Raw genomic sequence first — 19,694 nt, 5'->3', positions numbered from 1 at the left:
TTCTCTGGGAAGTAGTCATGTCATTTCCTTGGGTTTTCTGCCATGCAAGGAATTCCATTCAAAACCAGTCTGTTTACTGGTTCTAGATTAAATGAGATACTCATATTGCTTTGAGTCTGCATCTGCATGTTTTTATTGCATGCAGAGGAAGTAGGGATGTAAAGCCTTGCTCTGTGGCTCATCACCAGTAGCACAATGCCTAAACAAGTAAACCAGTAATGTGGAACCTGTGCAAGTAATGGCCAAGTGTGCTTGCATCAGTGAACAATTGGACATTTAGTAATGCATAAATTTAAGCTGGGAAGCCTTCTTCATACCCGACTCAACTAATGGGAGTTTCCCACACAAATCATCATTGTTCTTTTGAAATCTTAGTTGTTCCTTTTGTTTTTCACAATGGGAAATTACTCATATGAATGAAATCCAGCAATTAATGATGAGACAAAGATTTGGCTTTCTGTCCAGCAGGCACAACTACATTTTGGTTGTGTACACGTTTAAAATGTTTCAAAAAAGAAGTGTCTTTGGGAGGATCAACATTATAATATTATGTATAAAATCATTTACGTGATAAACTTGTGCCATCCAGCAAAAGAAATAGTTGCAGTTCAACAAGCACAGGGGGAAATACATTGTTAGTTATTTAATTATTAGTATCTAACTATTAATGTTGTTAGTTCATATATGTGTGTATATTTACATTATATCTATACACCTATTTGCATATATTCTGAATTTTAAAAGGCCATTTTGCAGTTTACTTCATCTGAGTCACTTTGTTCGTTTAGAAAAGTGCAGAATTTCAGCAATTTTCCTTCCCCCTCCCCTCCTCTTCCCTCTGCTTTCCTCCCCTTCCTTCCCCTTCTCTCCCTTTGCCTTCCCTTGTTCTTTTTTCATTTCTGTCTTATTCCGGAAAACAAGAATTATGCCTTTACATACAGACACATTTCTTATTACAAATGAAAAACAATGAATACAGATTGAGTCTTCCCTTTTTTTTTCTTACCATATACACCATTTTTCCTTTTGTAGGGGATTTCATAGCAATAATATCAAGTCAATACCTGAGCGTGCATTTGTGGGTAATCCATCACTTATTACTATGTAAGTGATAAGAATCTTTTCAATGACTCCTTGTATTAGAGAATGTGAAACTAAGTATTGTATTTGTGGCTAAGTGTCAAATAGCTTTTCTTGTGAGTACACTAGGTAGCACATCATCATACAGGCAAGCAAGCTCATATCTTTCCAAATTCATGGAAAGAATGGCAGTTTGCATGCCCTGTTTAAGGGAAGCAAGTAGTGGTTTCTGGCCTTTGACCTTTTATTTGAACTGTTTCTTCTAAGTCTCTCAGCACTACTGGTAATGCAGAAGCTAGTGAAAATTACTCTTGATGTATTCCAGCCTGAGTTCCCATTCTCTTACATAAAAGTGCACTTAATGGTCAAACTTAAGAAACTGCGAAATAAATGTAAGAAAAACAACAACTCATCTTGAGTAATATTCTGTCTGCAAAAGCAGCATGACTACAAAAGGGCAAGGGAACCTCTTCTGAGTAGGTGAAGTTCTGACTTTTTTACATCTCCGGTCATAACAAAGTTCTTCATATGTGGATTTCTGTCTTTGCAAACCTGGAAGGAAGAGAGAATATTTTGTTGACTGTCTTCTGGCTTTAAAACCAGGAAAACAGCTAATACTTGAATATTAAAAATGTGGAATGTGATTGATGAATATAGATTAGAGGGTGAGAAAAGTTGATGAATATAGATTAGAGGGTGAGAAAAGTTCAAAGATTCACCTCTGCTACAACCAGAGCTGCACAGTACGTGATTCATCATGGAAAGTTTATTTGTTTTCCTATAGTATAAACACATATTTAAAATATTTTAAAATACTTTTCATTAAATGTCTTTTATCATCTTTTTTCAGACATTTTTATGATAACCCTATCCAACTTGTTGGAAAATCTGCTTTTCAACACTTACCAGAACTCAGAACTCTGTATGTGTTTACTTTTTTTTTAATTGTCTTTATATATTGGAATGTGAGAGTTGTCCCACACTTCCCTTACCGTAATTTTATTGAAATTATTTTTTGAAATTCTAGGGCTTTAAATGGTGCTTCACAGTTAACTGAGTTTCCTGATCTGACAGGGACTACAAGTCTGGAGAGTTTGTAAGTGTTAGAGAAGTATTTTTGCTTTGTTTTATTATATTGGATACTGCCTTGTTGTAAAGAATATACTAAAAAAAATTCCTGTTTTTCATACTTTAAAAAGTAATTTTTTTTTTCATAAATTCTTTCAATAGGACACTCACAGGAGCACAGATCACCTCTCTCCCCAGATCAGCTTGTGACCAGTTACCTAATCTCCAAGTGCTGTACGTTTCAGTAACATTATTAACATTCCATTAATACAAGAGATTAATAGACAAATGAAATTATTATGATTTCAAAATTACGCAATTACTGCTATTTCTGTGTATCACATTACGTCTTAGGAATTCAGCTCAGGGAGCAGGCCCCAGTGTTACTCAAAAAGTTTACAACCGGCTTATCAGCCAGGATTTCCCATACATTGCTAAGAAAGACAATTACTTAGTATATTTTTAGGAAAAGGTAAAATGTTCTTGATTTTGTTTAAAAAAACCACAGACCTACCTTATTTTTATTCATTCTTTCTCTCCTACAGTAGTTTGAGATTTTTTTCTTACAAAGGCAGATATTTCAGTGAAGTGAATTAGAGTGGGTGAGGGGTGTAGTTTTGAGTCCTTGTTATGCTCCTGTTTTAGCGTCTTTCTCAACCAGACATAAGTAGCTGACTGAAATTTTAACAGACTATTCCTTGGCATAGTTGGGGTATATTTGATATACTAAATATTCAGTATTATTTTAGCTTGCAGACTTCCTTGGAGTGTGCTTAATCACTAATGAAAGTAATCATTGTGCCCACTTCTTTGAGAATGAGCCAAGAACACTTTCCTCCATCTATTACATCACTAGGAATGTATTTGGTATTAATTCTTTGACCAAAATTGAAATAGGACTTATTATAATGCATTATTTGAATACCAAAGTGGATGTCAAGATCATTTCCAGAAAAAAATTAAGTTAATGGACTCAATATAATCATTTCCAGAATGATAAAAGAAACAGGTCTGTTGCCAGAAGAAAGTCTGCACACAGACTTAAGTTGAAATATGTCCTGTATTACTCAAAACCAATAAATTATCTCAAAACAGAAGGCAACAAATACTACAGCAATTAATAACTTGTACAATTCATAGTAGAGTAGGACTGTCCATTGGAAATTCACACTTACTATTTTTGAGTATCACCCTATATTATTAGAGCTGATACTTAAAAGACTGGGGAACCAGTTTAGCATCAATTTCAAGTACTCAAGACTTGCTCTGACCCCATTCCTGTGAGATGGAAATGAGCCTGCGAAGTCCTCCCTTTGATTTGCACATTAGTTTTGCCTGTTCCATGAAATGTAATGATGCCCTGAACACCTTGAGTGACTTGGAGACCACGCCCTTGGAGGGGCTCCCTGTCTCAGATACACTCAAACATTACAAGCACACACACTGCTTTGAAAGGCAAGTGGTGCATCCCATCTAGCCACCAATACTTCCAAGTGTGGATTAATGTAGAGCAGAGGCGTCCTGGGTGTCTGCACACCTGCAGTAAAGGTGTACCTGAGAACACAGTCACAGCAGTCCTTGAAAGACTGCCCTCAGCATGGTTGCGATGCACATCAATGTGGGAAACGAAACCACTTGCCCTCTGCTGCTTCCAAGAACCTCATATATTAAGAAAGTGGGAAAAAAGACCTTAAAAATAAACAAGTAAAATATTTCTTGGAGCACTGACAGAAACTGAGAAGGGTCTCAAGTCTGATTTGGAGCTTTTTTCTGTGTGTGAGGAGGGAGTGTCAGTATGTACAAAATTCAAGCTATTAACATATTTTTGAGAGGACCTAAGTCACAAATCTATACATGACGAAATCCACTTTCTGCCAGACATAGAAAACATCCTTTACCTTGGCCTAAAAGCCTCTTGCTCATTGAATACCCTCCTGTAATGTCTGATTTGTAAAAAATACAAAAACAGAGGCTATAATCTTACTTGCAGGAACAAAAAAAAAACCCCAAAACCCAAACATATTAATGTTTGCATTTGTACATATTAAAATCAGAGTAGAATACCTTAAAGACACACACTGTCATTACTTGCACTACTTCCACAAATCAAATATAAAATAGTCTAAATGCCACTGTTGGAAAAATAACAGTGAAAATACAGTTTTGCCAAGGAAGTAAATAGGTGGAGATGAACCAGTTTTAAGGAATTTGAGAAGCAAAAAGAATTTCACAGAAGTGAAAAGTGATTACTCTTTCATGTGATAATACTGGATAACTGTGGAAAAGGATATTTTTCATAATTATAGGCTTAAGGTTTTTTCCTCTATGCTTTTCACAAGCATATTTCCCATTCAGCTTTCCCTGAGCAACACACACACACATCTACCTATCTATCTATCTATCTATCTGTCTGTCTGTGTAGGATGAGACTCTTGGGTGATGGGGACTGGTATTTGGTTCCTTTTTTTTTCCTCTAGTTTCTTCAAATTGCCTGGGCTTGGTTTTGATTAGTTATATTATACTATAAATCAGTCCAGATGTTTCAGTTATTCTGTAATTTGTTGAGTTTTGGCTCAAGTCTTTTTAAGGTGTTTTTTTTCCCCCATGTGGTGATTGATTTCAAAGTTAGTTCCAATTTTTTTTGACCATTTCCCTCAGTTATAAGTTACAGCAGTCTTAACGATCAGAGGCAATAGTGCTTAATTAAAAGCATAGAATGGAAAGCTGATTCTGATTCTTATCAGAAAAATACAGGATCTTCTCTAAAAAATACATGAGTATATATATTTAGTAGATTATTTTAAATAGTTTAAGTATCAGAATTTAAACTTGATAAATATGAAGTCTGTGATATAAATCCAGTATTCCCTATGAGTAGATGGCCAATATTGTTACTGTAAAATACTCAGCAAAAATCTATACTTCAGGCAGGAAATCTTCAGACAATGCAAGTAATTTGCAAATATAGGATATGGAGTTAATATATCTTGCCTTTCCCCCTCCTCTCTCAAATTAGAAATCAAAATCTGACAGATGAGAGATAAGTGAGTTTGTAGACTCTTATTCTTCTGTGGATAAAACCAAGTTATTTTAAATTGAGCATGAAAGTAGATCATGAAAGCTATTTTTCTTCTAACATTACTTTGATATTATTCTGTTCATTTCTTGTAAAATACAGGGATCTGTCTTATAACCTGCTGGAAGATTTACCCTGTTTTACTGCATGTAAAAAACTCCAAAAAATGTAAGTGTCAAACTACCCTAAAAAGTTTAAAAAGAAGCATCTATGTGTGTTTGAGCATAATTAACTTAGTTATTGCTGGCTGATTTGACACACCCCAGATACACTATATTGATGTGGATCGTAAACACAATCTAAAACACCCCAAAGTGCCCTACAAGTGTCTTTGAAACTGAGGAGATTCTTACTGCTTTTTCAGTGACTTGCATCACAATGAAATTGGTGAAATCAAAGCAGACACATTTCGGCAGCTGGCTGCTCTTCGATCTCTGTGAGTACTCCCCCAACAGACATTCACACAGGTCTCAAAAACATGGGGAATATACTGTCTGTCCACTAGGTATCCTGAAAGATCCTTATTTCAGTTTTTCCACACTTTAATCTTTCACCCATTAGATCATAACTGTGAAAGGAGAACAAACATGATGAAGTTTAACATCTGCAGCAATTAATTAAAATACACACATCTGTATATTGTAGCTATATTATTATAGCTGTAAAAACTGTTACTTTTAAATGTTTCTGTTGGAGGTAGAGAGAGATACCAAGCCAAAGATGGTATCTGTTGACAGGTTCACATTATAATCAGCTCTAGGGAGCGTGAAGTCCTTTTATAGAGAACAGTGTCTTAATACATAGAGTCCAGTGATATGCACGTTTCTAGTTTTCACACAGACATATGTGCTAGCAGAGTAATTTTGTCAAGAAATTACTCATGGTTATAAGTCTTTGCAGAATTGAATGCACACTTTTTTTAAGAGTTGCTTTTAGTCTTTTTGATTTTTCAGGGGCAGTGAAAATTGAGCTTAGGAAGGAAGGCCTACTGACCATGGATTTGCTGTTCTTAGTCATATCATGAGAACATCTTAGAAGACTTAGTCCATATAAACCACCCTTCTTTTCTGCTGCCTTAGGAGGCTGTGAAGCAGACTGAAAAGCCTTAGACTGGAAGACATTAAGATATTTTAAGAACACTGTCAGTTTAGCAACTAACACCACAATTGACTAACAACTTAAAAATGAAAAAAACATTTTGCACTATGAGATATGCAGAAACTAATTGAAAATATTTGCCTGTAATTAATACCTTTTTTATATTTAAGCGTCCTAATCAAGTGTTTGAAAACTTCCATATTCATTCAGTGGGTATGTCATTTTCTACTCACTTTTCTTGTAGGGATTTAGCTTGGAACAAAATTAAAATTATTCACCCCAATGCCTTCTCCTCATTACCATCTCTGATCAAACTGTAAGTATTTGTATATCTTTTGCATTCAAATTTTTGCATTTTTCTTGCAAGAGCATACAAAAATTTAATAACTTGGTGCCCCAGCAGAAATGGAGGCTTTTTCTGTTCTGATCATCTGGTCTGTTGAATCAATATCTAAATGTCTGCTTTCTTGTACTTTACCAGTTCCCATAGATATTATGGCAAAGCTGCATACAACCCTGTGTCATCAGCATGATTTAGGGTCCATGAAGATTATCAGTGCATCCACCTTTCTTCATTCAGTTTGTTAGCAGTTTAGTTTGTTGTAGGAGTGGGGAATATTTCCTGTTAGTTATGTTTCAAGACTGAAGAATTGGATTAAAAATTAAATAAGAAACTTTTTTCAGTGTACACTTTTATTTCTTTGTTCCTCATTTGACAAAACAGTTTCTCTTCTTTAGTGAGTTCAGGCAGAGCAGTTAGTGGTCAAAACATCAGCAACTAGTGTTTATCGACACTGTCTTCCCTCAGCTACTCAGACAAACCTCAGCTTGGAAATGTCATCTTCATCTGCTCCAGCCCAGACCTGTCCTACCCTGAAACTCACATCTTCCCCATAAACTTCACCTCCTCCTTATGGAGCTTTCAGGGCAGCTGTGCCCTCTGTCGTTCCACCGAATCTTCTAAACTGTGGGAAGCTGTTCTAGCACTGGCTCCTTTGAATTCAGACAGTCTGATGAACAGATTTCAAATTCATTTGCTAGTCTCAAAACCGGCACTGTGAACATTTGGAGTCAAAATTTGGCAACAGAGACCCAACTAACTGCTAGATATTACTGTTAGCTTTCTGCTGGATATATAGTTGTGTGCTCCTGAGCCGTGCTGTAACTTTGTTCTGCTGACTGGGGCCTCTGTTTAATGCAGGCATTTTTATTGAGTTAGAAAAGTTTAACCTGTTTTTCCAATGTGACACTTCTACTGCTGAAGAAAAAAATGAAAACCATAAGCTGATTTTTATTTGCTGTTATGCAGGGATGTGTCATCCAACCTTTTGTCCTCTTTTCCTGTGACGGGGCTACATGGTTTAACTCATTTAAAATTAACAGGAAATCATGCCCTACAAAGTTTGATAACATCTGAAAATTTTCCAGAACTCAAGTGAGTATGTGATTAAAACTAATAAGCCACATTTGTGTTCATGTGCAATGGAAGGTGTGTCAGTGTGTAATGCATGTTACTTCGTATTGCCAGTCTTTGATCTGTGCCATTAAAACTAAAGCAAATATGATAAAAATGATAGACTTATTTTATTATGCTCACTTATAACTGAAGAAACTGTGAAGGGTTTTGAAATATTAACCTCAATACTTGCTTAGTACAAGCCACATCTGCTTCCTGTTGATATGTTTCAAAAGCTGTTAAAACAATATCTCTGGCAGCTTAGTGATATGTCCTTCTTCTACTGAACTGTGCTTACAGAACTTCCATTATATTTAATGAGAACTCAGAAAATACAAGGGAAGAATATACTCGTGAAAGTCCAGAAGATTTTACTGGTTTGAAAATGATTTTTCTGTAATCTTTTGATTAAGATTCAGATAATACTTTGCCATTATTACTAACACACTTTGATACTAATAATTTCTGCTGGGTCCTCTGTGATAGAGGAAGGAAGTGTCCTCTAATGATCATTTGCAGCTCTGCCAGCTACTAGATCATCGTGCCCTGTATGGGTATTGAACCTATGACCTTGGCTTTATTAGCACCATGCTCTAACCAACTGAATTAATTTCAGGGTCACAGCAAAGAGAGTTTTCTCTCTGAATTCAGGGTATTTGGAAGTGTCTAACTCTCCCTTCATTTTTATATTTTAATTAGAGGATGCCAAGTGCAACATACATTTTATCATGTTGTACTGTAAGAAGCTCAGTATCGTAAAATATGAAACAGCTGAACAGTGTGCACATAGTTACAGAATCACAGAGTGGTTGAGGTTGCAAGGGACCTTTAGAGGTATAAAAACTTCTTACTCATCTAAATTGATCAATACAGACACATGAAAGAGCTGAGCATCCTCTTCCCCATTTTCATCAATAGCACTAGTACACCCTACAGAGCTGAGCCCAGCCTATTATGACAAGCCTTGAGGAAGCAGTCAGGCTGCCAGCCACTCCTTCCTTCTTGATCTGATGCTTTGATTCAGCACTGTAAAGAACTCAGTGCTTTGCTCCATTCATCGTAACTGTGCCTTCCTGTTCACTATCAGCCCCACACCTGTCTGAGGTAGAAAACAACCTTGTGTCCTCTGCTGCTTAATCTAAAAAGAGAAAAAAAAAGAGGCATTCCTTGCTAGAGGAAAAGAAATTATCAAGAATGCCGATATCATTAATAAGATAAGCAGTATATAAAAATAAATTCAGCCAGTGTTTCTAAAAGAGTTTAATTTGACAAAGTCCAAATCTAATTACCCACATCAAATAAGCACTAGCTTATCTGGACTGCTTCCAGTACTGTACACCTCTGAGAGTTCTGAGAGTTCCTTCCTTTTTTTTCTTTTTTTTTAATGTACCTTTTGCAAGAAAGAACTGATACCTATTTCCCTGCATTGCAACGTATGTTTTGTCCTCTGTGTTCTGGGTTGCAGCCATTGTGTGCAATTATACTTTGCACGTAGATTCAGCAGCATTTGCTAATTTGAGGATTATATGTATATCTTAGTAACACAGAGGGAGAAAAACAAACAAACAAACTAAAACTGTTCAGTTTAAGAAAGTATGCTAGAAATATCTACAGAGAGAACAAGAGTGGGAGTCTTGCTCTATAAAGATCATTTAAAAGCCGCGGATGTTTTTGGATGCATTATCAAAGTAGTCGACCAGTACAATGTGAGAGGTCTGCATTTCCAGTGTATGACAGGCCAGCAGGCAAGTAGAAGCACAACAGCATCTGGATATCTGTAATTATTAAGTACATAGAGCTGCTTGAATAACCAGAGAATACATTTCTGTTAGTCCCTTGAGTCTAAAATATCCACTAACTGTTCATTCCCGTAACTACATCAGTGTCTTCCAAAAGGTCTGAAGGCACAAGTTGCAGACATCACTTCACAGAACTGTCAGTGTTTCTTTTGATAAATTTTTTTTTTGTTCCAAAAAAGGGCATTTCTTGTTGGGGGTTGGGATTGTTTTTATCCCAAATGATTAGCTATGGGTTAGTCTAGTAATCTATGGGTATAATAATAGGTTATTTGAGAAGGGCTTCTGGGAAAAGTGTTAAAAAATGTTTAATCATGATAATCTCCTTATTTTAAAAGATGGCATGTGGACAAGAATGAGTTAAAATGAAGTATTTAAATCTGCTGGCATGAGGTTGCTTCATAGTTAGATCTTGGTTATCTTGAACTTTTATTGAGTACCCTAAAAATTTTGTCTTGGGTACAAGGGTACAGATTATTCTGGTTAATTCCCATCAGAAATGTAAGTATATTAGAATCTAAATGCCCCAAAATGAACTAATTTAAAAATCACTTTGGGGCTCAAGGTTCTGTTTGTTCTCCTTTGTACCTGCTTTTGGCTAGTGCACAAGTTTAAGTCCTTTTGGCACTGGGCCTGATTCAGCCTGATTTCTTTGCAGATTTCCTAGGGGTTAGAGGTTGCTTATTACACTCATTATGTTAATTTACACGATTAACCTCTTGAAAGTAATCTGATAGGAGGATCTAATTCTACTTTATTCCTTTTAAATCAAGTCAGAATAGCTTCTAATCACCTATTTATCTTTGAATTTTTTGGTTTATTGGGCTTTCAGAATTAAGGTGAGTTGCTAGGTTTTACTATGTGCTATTGGCAAACTGTGCAAATTAAATAGCTCTGCTTCCAAAGCATAAAATATATCTACGGAATTGAATAAGTAGTCTATAGAACTCAGATATATGTAATTCTCCTGTGCTACCCCAGAATTTGCACATCCCCAAAGGAATTAAATTCACAGCATACTAGAAATGTGCAATTTTCTGACAAAAGAAACCCTCATAATCATTGGAACTCACTGCATATATTCAGTTATGTGTTAGGAATACTAATGATCTTAAGAGTTATAAATGAGCATCCAGTGTCCTTCAAGAGCTGTGCTCACTTCTAAGACAATTCATAAAGTAAAACGTTTCTCTCAGTGATACATTTTCACACAGAGTACGAAATTCTGATTCACTCACCTTTTGGTTTGGAACACTGCTGTCTTGATCTGTGCACAAGACACAATCTCCTTTTTGCCATCTTACTGTGAAAAGGGTTGGATATGGAAAGAGGTGAATAAAGCTTGAATTCCAAAAGAACTCATTCTCCCAAAATTGGAGAAATTCCATTTTGGAAGTTTTTTGATTTTGCATGTTAGGCTAGTAGATCAGTTGAGATCTTTGCATCTGCTTTTTTTAAAAGAAACCATTAAGAAAGTAACTGTTGGAGAAACTGTTGAGTTACACAGTAAAATCATTAAAAATCATAAAATAGAAATATAACTCTAAGTAATATTCGCTCAGTGGCAAGGCATAGATCTCCCACTTTCATGTCTCCTATGAAAACACATGAAAAAACTTCATTGTTGCTTTACTAAAATTAGCCTAGAAATCATCTGCATTTCTGAAGTGGAATTTGATATGCAAGTCGTTATTTTGTATTATCATGACTGATTTTTACTCAGATGTTTTTACTTTCAGTCATGGATATTTAAACAATTTCCTTTGTGCTGACGGTAAAGGAGCAGTGCAATCCAATAATTCTAGTGTTAAAGCAGTATCATGGCATGCTTCCTTATTCTTCTACAGGGTCATGGAAATGCCTTATGCTTATCAGTGCTGTGCCTTTGGAGCTTGTGAGAGCCACTACAAAATCTCCAGCCAATGGAACAAAGATGAGAATAGCAGCATTGATGATTTTCACAGGAAGGATGCTGGGCTGTTACAAATTCAAGGTAACCATCATCTTAGGCTTTTAAATCTACCCTGCGGGCTGCAAGCAACCTGTGATGTTAAATCCTATGCTTAACAAACTCATTATTTTAGGTCTGCCATTCAAAAATCTCACTCCCTCACCTTTTTGTCCGAACAGTAGCTATATTAATGTGGGAAATGAAATCTTCCCTTTATATTAGAGACAGGGAAGTGCAGCTAGTATGTAACTCCATACAGGAACAGGCCAGCAAAGATGTAGCTTCTTGCCAGCCTTAGAAGTAGCAACACATACTTCGCTTACCCACATGCTTCAGGGTGATTTACAGCTTAAGTGGCTACTTTGGCATGCTTTTTCCTAGAATCATAGAATATGCTGAGTTGGAAAGGACACGTTACGATCATTGAGTCCGACTCCTGGCCCTGCACAGGACACCCCAAGAATCACACGGTATGCCTGAAAGCATTGTCCAAATGCTTCTTGAACTCAGGCAGGCTTGGTGCTGTGACTGGTTCCCTGGGGAACCTGTTCCAGTGTCCAGCCACCTTTTTGGTGAAAAACCTTTTCCTGATATCATACCTAAACCTCCCCTGAACTCAGCTTCGTGTCATTTCCTCGAGTCCTGTCACTGGTCATGAGAGTGAAGAGATCAGTTTGTGCCCCCTCTGCCTCCCCTCGGGAGTGTATTGAAGACCACAGTGAGTTCTCTCCTCAGTCTCATCTTCTCCAGGCTGAACAGACCAAGTGACCTCAGCCACTCTTCATACGGCTTCCCCTCCAGACACTTCACCATCCTCATTGCCCTCCTTTGGACACTCTCTAGCAGCTTAATATCTTTCTTCTGTTGTGGCTCCCAAAACTGCACACGGTATTCAAGGTGAGGCTGCACCAATGCAGAGCAGAGCAGGGCAATCCCCTCCCTCGACCAGCTAGTGATGCTTTGCCTGATGCCCCCCAGGACATGGTTCACCCTCCTGGCTGCCAGGGCACTGCTGACTCATGTTCAACTCTCCATCGACCAGGACCCCCAGGTCCCTTTCTGCAGCACTGATTTCCAGCCTCTCGTTCCTCAGTCTGTACATACATTTAGGGTTGCCAGAGAGTGTAGTTGCTCTCCAAGACACAAGACTACTATACTTCTTTTCCCCTCTAGCACAAGGTCTGTTACTTGACAGGTTATCTGTTACGTAGGTGCACAGATTTGCTTTCTGTGCTGTCTCTGCCCCTGCAAACCAGTAAGTCTCAGAGTTTAGCAAGAATAGAGGCATTAGAGACAAGAATATGTGCTAGAGTGATGACATAGGAAGCACAGAAAACTTGATTGATTCTTAGTAGCCTGACACAATAGCAGAATTTGTATTTTAAACTCCTTCCTAGGCAGTCATCACACTGCAAAGTAGGTAAAAGAGAATGTGTCTTTTAGTGACTATTTTCAGAGAAGTAATGATGCCTACTTTTTAAATAATCCCAAGCGCAGTAATTCAAAACCAAGTAGGCATACGTCTGCTTCTGCTCACAGTTTGGCAGGCAAAGGGACAAGACCAGGCCTTAAATGCCATGGGAATTTTCGCAACTTTTACTAAAAGAAGTTTTCCTGAAAATTGCAGTAACAAATCTGGGTCTTTTCTCCCCTATAGATGAACGTGATTTTGAGGATTTTTTTCTTGACTTTGAAGAAGATTTGAAATCTCATCATTCAGTGCAATGCTCACCTTCTCCAGGTATGAAACTGTCAGGCAGATGGGAATCCAAGGACAGTGTTATCAGATATTCTAAGTGCAGAACAAATTCAGAATCTGATACTAGGACAACAACATGACATTGTGCAGTAATTTGATGAGTTTAATACAAATACATTGCACAATAATATAAAATTTTGCATTAAACTCCAGAAAACTATTCAGCTACTAAATTCATCTATGAGTATAACAAAAGCTTTACCCAGTCATCAAACAGATACTTACTCTGGGCCCCTTTCCCCAGAATTGATCCCCATATCAAGGGAATGGGAAAGGAAAGAATCTTCCACTAAGAAACAGATGAGAAAGGCAACAGAATCTTTGCTCACTCAGCCTTTTGTAAAGCTAAAGTAATTCTTCTGAACTTCATTGACTTATTTTACATGTGAGCAACTTGAACAACATACAGTTTAGTTCAATGTCTAGGAAATACCAAGCACTACTGCATCGATGTACACAATCCCTCAGGAAGGACACCCAGCACTGTTATTTTCTTTATAAAATAGTACATCCCTGGATTCAAAGTGTAACAGAAAGGAAAAAGAAATATACCAATGGAATAGCAAAGCTACCGGCCACCAATTCCACTGGAAGTTTCATTTAAGGAAAGGAAAGAAACATGCCTTTGGAAGGTCACTTCTAGCTGTAGCAGCCATGGTCATAAGTTTTGCTTGCTTGATTCAGCAAATGTTTTCCCTAGCCATTCTTTGATTATGAAACATGAACAGAAAAACAAAAGCAAGTGACAACTTGTACTTCAGCATTCATTTCAAGCCAAGATTCTTATTTGCAACAGCAAATAATAGTAAATTTTTTGAAGTTACATAAAAAGGAATAGAAAAGGTAGGAAGCCAAAGGATAGGGACATTTGACTGGCACATATTCTCTGATGGCCTAAATATAACTCCTGAGTTCATTGTCTTCAAGGCAAGTTATCACCAGACCCAAAAGTTTAGCTTTGATCTTTCAAACAGTAACTTAAAAACTGACACAATAGATCCTTATGCTTGATGGCAACAGCCATAGTCATATGGAGCGCATTTCAGCTGCAGCATTTTAAGTCTTCATGGAAAAGCACAGACCACTGTGAAGGACTTGCTTTGGTCACTTGTACTGAGATAAGTAATGTTTCTCAGACTGCAGAGCATTCAGCTTAACTGCACAGCATATGCACCTCAATTCTATGAGAATATACAGCAGGCTTCAGCCATAATGACCTGACTTTAGCTACAGGATATCCAAAAAGGCAGCACTTCCAAATGCAAAGAGAGCCTCAATTTTCTTGGATTGTGTAATGACATGTTGTAAGGTAGTCAGCGTGCATCAGTCCATATCCATTACATTGCACTTCACTAAGACTCATTAGCAACCTGGCCTAATTTAGTGAGAATGTTTTCAGCTTTTTTCACACACTGGCAAATATCACAGCATTTCTTGAAACCACGGAAGTTGACATTCACATTGCATTTGTACTGCTAGGCACAAAAAGAAACCCATAGACTATTCGTGTTGAAGGACAAAGATTCATGTGCACCAGTAATGCAACATGCAATGCACATTTAGCAGCATGTTGTCAAGGTCTCAGATTACTCCAAAGGAAGAGCAAATTTCCAGCTCCCCTTTTGGAATTAAAATTCGCTGCTCGGCTATGCTGAGAATCTGCAAGAAGCATGAACTTCAATGTCTTAGAAAGCACAAAAATTTTTAGTTTACGTGGGTTTTCCTTACCCTTTTTATTTTGTCATTTCAGGTCCCTTTAAACCCTGTGACCATCTGTTTGGTAGCTGGCTAATTAGAATTGGAGTGTGGACCATAGTGGGTTTGACCTTAATTTGCAATGCACTGGTGTCTGCTACCATTTTCGGATCTCCATTGGATATGTCCTCCATAAAACTTTTGATTGGTTTAATAGCTGTTGTTAATGCCTTGATGGGTCTGGCCAGTGGAGTACTGGCTAGCGTGGATGCATCAACTTTTGGTAGCTTTGCTCAGTATGGAGCACAGTGGGAAAGTGGAATTGGTTGCCAAATAACTGGCCTTCTCTCCATTTTTGCTTCGGAGGCTTCCATTTTGCTCCTTACCCTAGCTGCACTCGAACGTGCATTCTCTTTAAAGCATGCTGCAAAGTTTGAAACAAAATCCTCCCTTGCTAGTGCAAAAATTGGCATTTGCTTTTGCTTTATGTTGGCACTAGTCATTGCAGTGATACCACTTCTCACTGGAACTGAGTATGGGATTTCTCCGCTTTGTTTACCACTACCGTTTGGAGAATCCACTGCTATGGGCTACATGGTAGCACTGGTATTACTGAACTCCCTTTGTTTTCTGGTAATGACTATTGCTTATACAAAGCTCTACTGTAGTTTAGAAAAGGGTGAACTAGACAACATTTGGGATTGCTCTATGGTCAAACATATAGCCTTGCTACTTTTTACTAATTGCATTCTTTATTGCCCTGTGGCCTTTTTATCTTTTTCCTCCTTACTAAACCTCACCTTTATCAGCCCAGAAGTGATTAAGTCAATACTCCTAGTGATTGTCCCACTGCCAGCATGTCTAAACCCACTGCTTTATATACTTTTCAATCCACACTTTAAGGAGGATTTTGGAAGTCTGCGAAAGCAAACTTTGTTATGGCGAAGATCAAAACACACTAGTCTGATCTCTGTGAATTCAGAAGACATAGAAAAACAATCTTGTGACTCAACCCAAGCATTGGTGACCTTCACAAGTGCCAGCATATCGTATGATATGCCCACCAGCAATTCATTAATGCCATCATCCTATCAAATGACAGAAGGCTGCAATCTTTCGTCAGTCGCATTCGTTCCCTGTCGCTAGTTTCAGTGGCGGTACAGAAAATATTTCTGTTTACAAAATTTTTAATCCTGAAAGTAAGTGTGGATGTGTGCATACAGTCTTAGAGAGTGCTTCTGAATTACAGTTACACACATCAGAAAACAGTGACAACACTTGTGGCAGGCTGAAAATCCAATACTTGAGCCGTCTCAGCCTGCTTCCGAAATGCTGAGATGAAGAAAGAAACTGAAAGGTGCTGAAGTTTGTGCAGTTGTATCAGCTGCTCTCTTTTAAAGTAGCACTAGTCAGAAAGGGCATCAATTGGTCAAGAGCAAAAATAGCATATTAAATTTATAACCTTCTTTTTTCAAAGCATCACCTGATATTCTCAGGGGTTGTGTTATTTTTTTTTCCTGTTTATTGCAATGTTTATAAGCATCTGTTTATAAGCATCTGTTTATGGCCTTCATTCAGCAACATACCTAAATGGAAGAGCAGTCTGTTCAAGTCCTAAAGGTTCCTGCAGAATACCCTTTGGTGAAGTTCTGTGTTTGATAAAGCTGATTAAATGGTTTAACTGGCATCGGGTTTGGATTTTGGAAGTCATCCAATTTGACAAAGCATTTTTAATTGTCAGCTAAAGGTACAAAAGGTAACACAATGTGAAAGAAGTTAATGAAAATCCTATTAAGCATTTAAAATGTGATTTTAAAAGGCAAGGCATTGTCACATGGATATTTTTCTAATGAGGTTCTGCACAGTTTCATCCTGAATTGCTACCATGCTGGTAGAATTACTCCCAGAATTACTGATGATAACATTGGCAGATGACTCATACAATTTGAGGGTGGAAAATACTACATATAAAGTCATCAATATAAAAAAATTGGCATGCTGAGAGCTATTAAAGGACACCAAAGGCACTCACATAGTGAGTTCATTTAAGGTAATTTTTCCAGGAACAAAAACTGTAGACCTGCTCATGGCATGATCTCTGTCCTGTGAAACAGTGATTCTAGAAAGCTGCTAGTTCATGGTCATTGGTTAGTTGAAGATTTAGAGGCCACTGTGACCTTTTGACTAAGGACACTCAATATCCTGAGCTAAGGCGATATCAAGTAGGAGTGAAGAGGTTGTGTGATCTGTGTTCTTAGTGCTGATGCAAGCACTCCTGGGATATTTCAGTTATTTCATTCACGTGCTGTAAAGAACATTGTGAAATTGAAAAGGATATGAATATCATAAACTTAAAGCAACTTAAGAAATAAGTGATTTGAGCACAGTTTATAAGTAGCTGCTTCTGGGAAACAAGTTTGAAGGCAGAGGACTACTCATTTGAGAGGAGGAGAATCTGATAAAATAAGCTGAAAATTGACATTAGGCGTATGGATTATAGAAATAAAGGTGCAAATTGTTGACAGAGATGGTCATTAGCTAGTGAAACTATCTATCACCAAAAGTCTCTAAATTCAAATTGGATGTATTGCCAAAAAAGATAATTGGAGTAGCTGTTGAAATTCAGGGACTTCTGATGGGTTTAGTTTAGGAAAAGGCTAGATTAGAGTAACAGTTCTTCTCTGGTTTTAAATCTGTTATTACTTTGCTGAACCCAGGGCATGTATGTTTACACATCAGAAGCATCCCAGTTAAAGAGAAGAGACGTCAGGTCCTTGCCAAGTCTACTGTTGAAATATCTCAGACAACAGAGTCACCTAGAATATAATTCTTTGACCTTGGCCAAGCCATCGGGGGATATTCCAGTATTCTTTTTTGGGAGCTGGCACTTTTTGCTTAAATGAGCTGATCATTTAAGGCAGGAAAATGCACAGGAAAATTTTTTGTTAAAAATAGCTCCCTGAGGAGTCACATTTAATAGCCCAGTACTCACTGCTCAGTTAATGGCCACTCAACCTCCAGGTGAATGGGACTAATTTTTTAACATTACCAAGGTTAGGCTAGGCCCAGTAATTAAGGTAATCAGTTACAGATGATCTCTGTTGTTCATCTGTTTCTGTATATAAAACTTCCTGGGACTCAAAGGATGGATTTTCACAATTAAGAATTTGTTGCCAGCAATGGATATGCCTTGATTTTCATGTCCATTCACACTGGCATGTTTTCAGTTCTGCAGTTACAGATGGCATCAGTTGACTTTGGCTGACGTGTTCATCCTTCAGGAAAAAAAATGAATCAATTTCAAAATTATATACGATAAAGTCAGCTGAGTACTTATCTTAATCCTTTATCTTTTGTGGCTTTCGAAGCAGTGCAGCACACAGCTGCAGAACGATGCCTGAAACCCCTTTGGATTAAACAGAGAATCAGTCAACCATTGCACAATACGTATTACTATGTTTACTTAGCTTTAATTTAACTGGGGTCCATCTGTGCTGCACTGCTTAATGTCACTGAAGTTCCTTTCAGCTTGCTGTATTTAAGAAGTTTGTAAAGAGATTTGAGAAGCAAAATAATGTTATAATTCTAAAGACTAGATAAAGAAAGCTTCTTTTATCAGAACTTTTTTAGCTTGCAGAAAGTCATAAAGGCTTTGTGTCTTATTTTTATAAGCATGTTTGAAATATTTTGATCAGATGTTTTAAACTTGAAATTGTTAAAATTCATTTAATAGATTTTTAAAGTAAAATGTGTAAATATAGAACTGTATTTATTATTACAGTGAAATGCAACAACAGTAAAGGACATGAGATTAAGCCCTGTACAGTTTCATATTGATATTTGCTATATTTTCTGCTCATATATATTACTAAATTCATTATCTGTAAATAATATAATGTAAATGTGTAGTGATTGTAAATAGGTGACATGCTTTCTTTTCTATCAGTGTTTCAAACATATGTAAGTTGTAATAAAATGTGACTACACAGTAAAGAGCATTTAATCATGACCTAACACCTCACAAAATGGTGTGCATGCTCAATTAATCCTTCCCGCGTTATTGTAATATTTACACTAAACCTCCCTAGATGTCTGAAATTCTTGACAAAGTAGAAATTATGGGTTGTGTGCTCTCATTAGTTGTCCAGAGCAAAAAAGACAGCAACAGTCTTTTGTCTCAACACAGACTGAATCTTTTACCAAAACTTCACTCACAGACCCTTATGAACAGTTCCTGCTCTCTTTGCTTGCTTTCGTATCCCAGTGATGACCTCTCACAACTGCCACAGCTAAGACTGGTACTTGCAGCTGTGGGACAAGGGTATGCACGAGGTCAGGCAATGAATGAGCACAAGTACCCTCAAGCTTCAGACCACATGGACCACATGAGAGGTGAAGTTGAGCTGCACTGGGCTGCTGCTTCTGATGAGTCAGCAAATTCTCCCACACGCTTCCTTATTTTCTCTCCACCTCATTATGTGGCAGGTCAAGTGGGTCAGGGGATTACCAAACAGCTAGCAAAGTTCATTTGATACAGGACAAAGAGGCAGTAGCACTATGAGGTAGGAAGTGGATGGAGGTGCTAAGGGCAAATGAAAAGTGGGACCAGAAACATGGGACTTAGCAAGACCCAGATTGCTCAGGCTGCACTAGAACTTCCAGCTCAGTTGAATTAAAGGCAGGCAGTAGCTAAGCAGTCATATCATTATCTAGGC

At 37.5% G+C, this 19,694-nt stretch overlaps 1 protein-coding gene across 7 annotated transcripts in view; it reads left to right on the top strand.

Moving 5' to 3' along the window:
* LGR5 (leucine rich repeat containing G protein-coupled receptor 5) overlaps positions 1 to 19,005 on the top strand; it is an 87,427-nt gene extending 68,422 nt beyond the window's left edge. For 3 of the 7 annotated variants that reach the window (XM_051795886.1, XM_051795881.1, XM_051795887.1), the window contains 11 exons: positions 1,033 to 1,104; positions 1,931 to 2,002; positions 2,108 to 2,176; positions 2,311 to 2,382; positions 5,327 to 5,392; positions 5,589 to 5,660; positions 6,567 to 6,638; positions 7,632 to 7,757; positions 11,422 to 11,567; positions 13,183 to 13,266; positions 15,035 to 19,005. In XM_051795886.1, the coding sequence (XP_051651846.1) occupies positions 1,033 to 1,104; positions 1,931 to 2,002; positions 2,108 to 2,176; positions 2,311 to 2,382; positions 5,327 to 5,392; positions 5,589 to 5,660; positions 6,567 to 6,638; positions 7,632 to 7,757; positions 11,422 to 11,567; positions 13,183 to 13,266; positions 15,035 to 16,125 (1,942 nt within the window). In that variant the 3' untranslated portion in view covers positions 16,126 to 19,005. The remainder of the gene's footprint in view (positions 1 to 1,032; positions 1,105 to 1,930; positions 2,003 to 2,107; positions 2,177 to 2,310; positions 2,383 to 5,326; positions 5,393 to 5,588; positions 5,661 to 6,566; positions 6,639 to 7,631; positions 7,758 to 11,421; positions 11,568 to 13,182; positions 13,267 to 15,034) is intronic. The other 4 variants (XM_051795882.1, XM_051795883.1, XM_051795884.1 and 1 more) reach the window with 4 other exon arrangements.
* The last annotated feature ends 689 nt before the right edge of the window (positions 19,006 to 19,694 follow it).

The sequence above is a fragment of the Manacus candei genome, unplaced genomic scaffold (assembly GCF_025592945.1).
Source record: "Manacus candei isolate 608988 ecotype Guabito, Panama unplaced genomic scaffold, ASM2559294v1 h1tg000043l, whole genome shotgun sequence".
Classification (NCBI taxonomy): domain Eukaryota; kingdom Metazoa; phylum Chordata; class Aves; order Passeriformes; family Pipridae; genus Manacus; species Manacus candei.
This window is presented reverse-complemented; position numbering and strand designations above follow the sequence as displayed.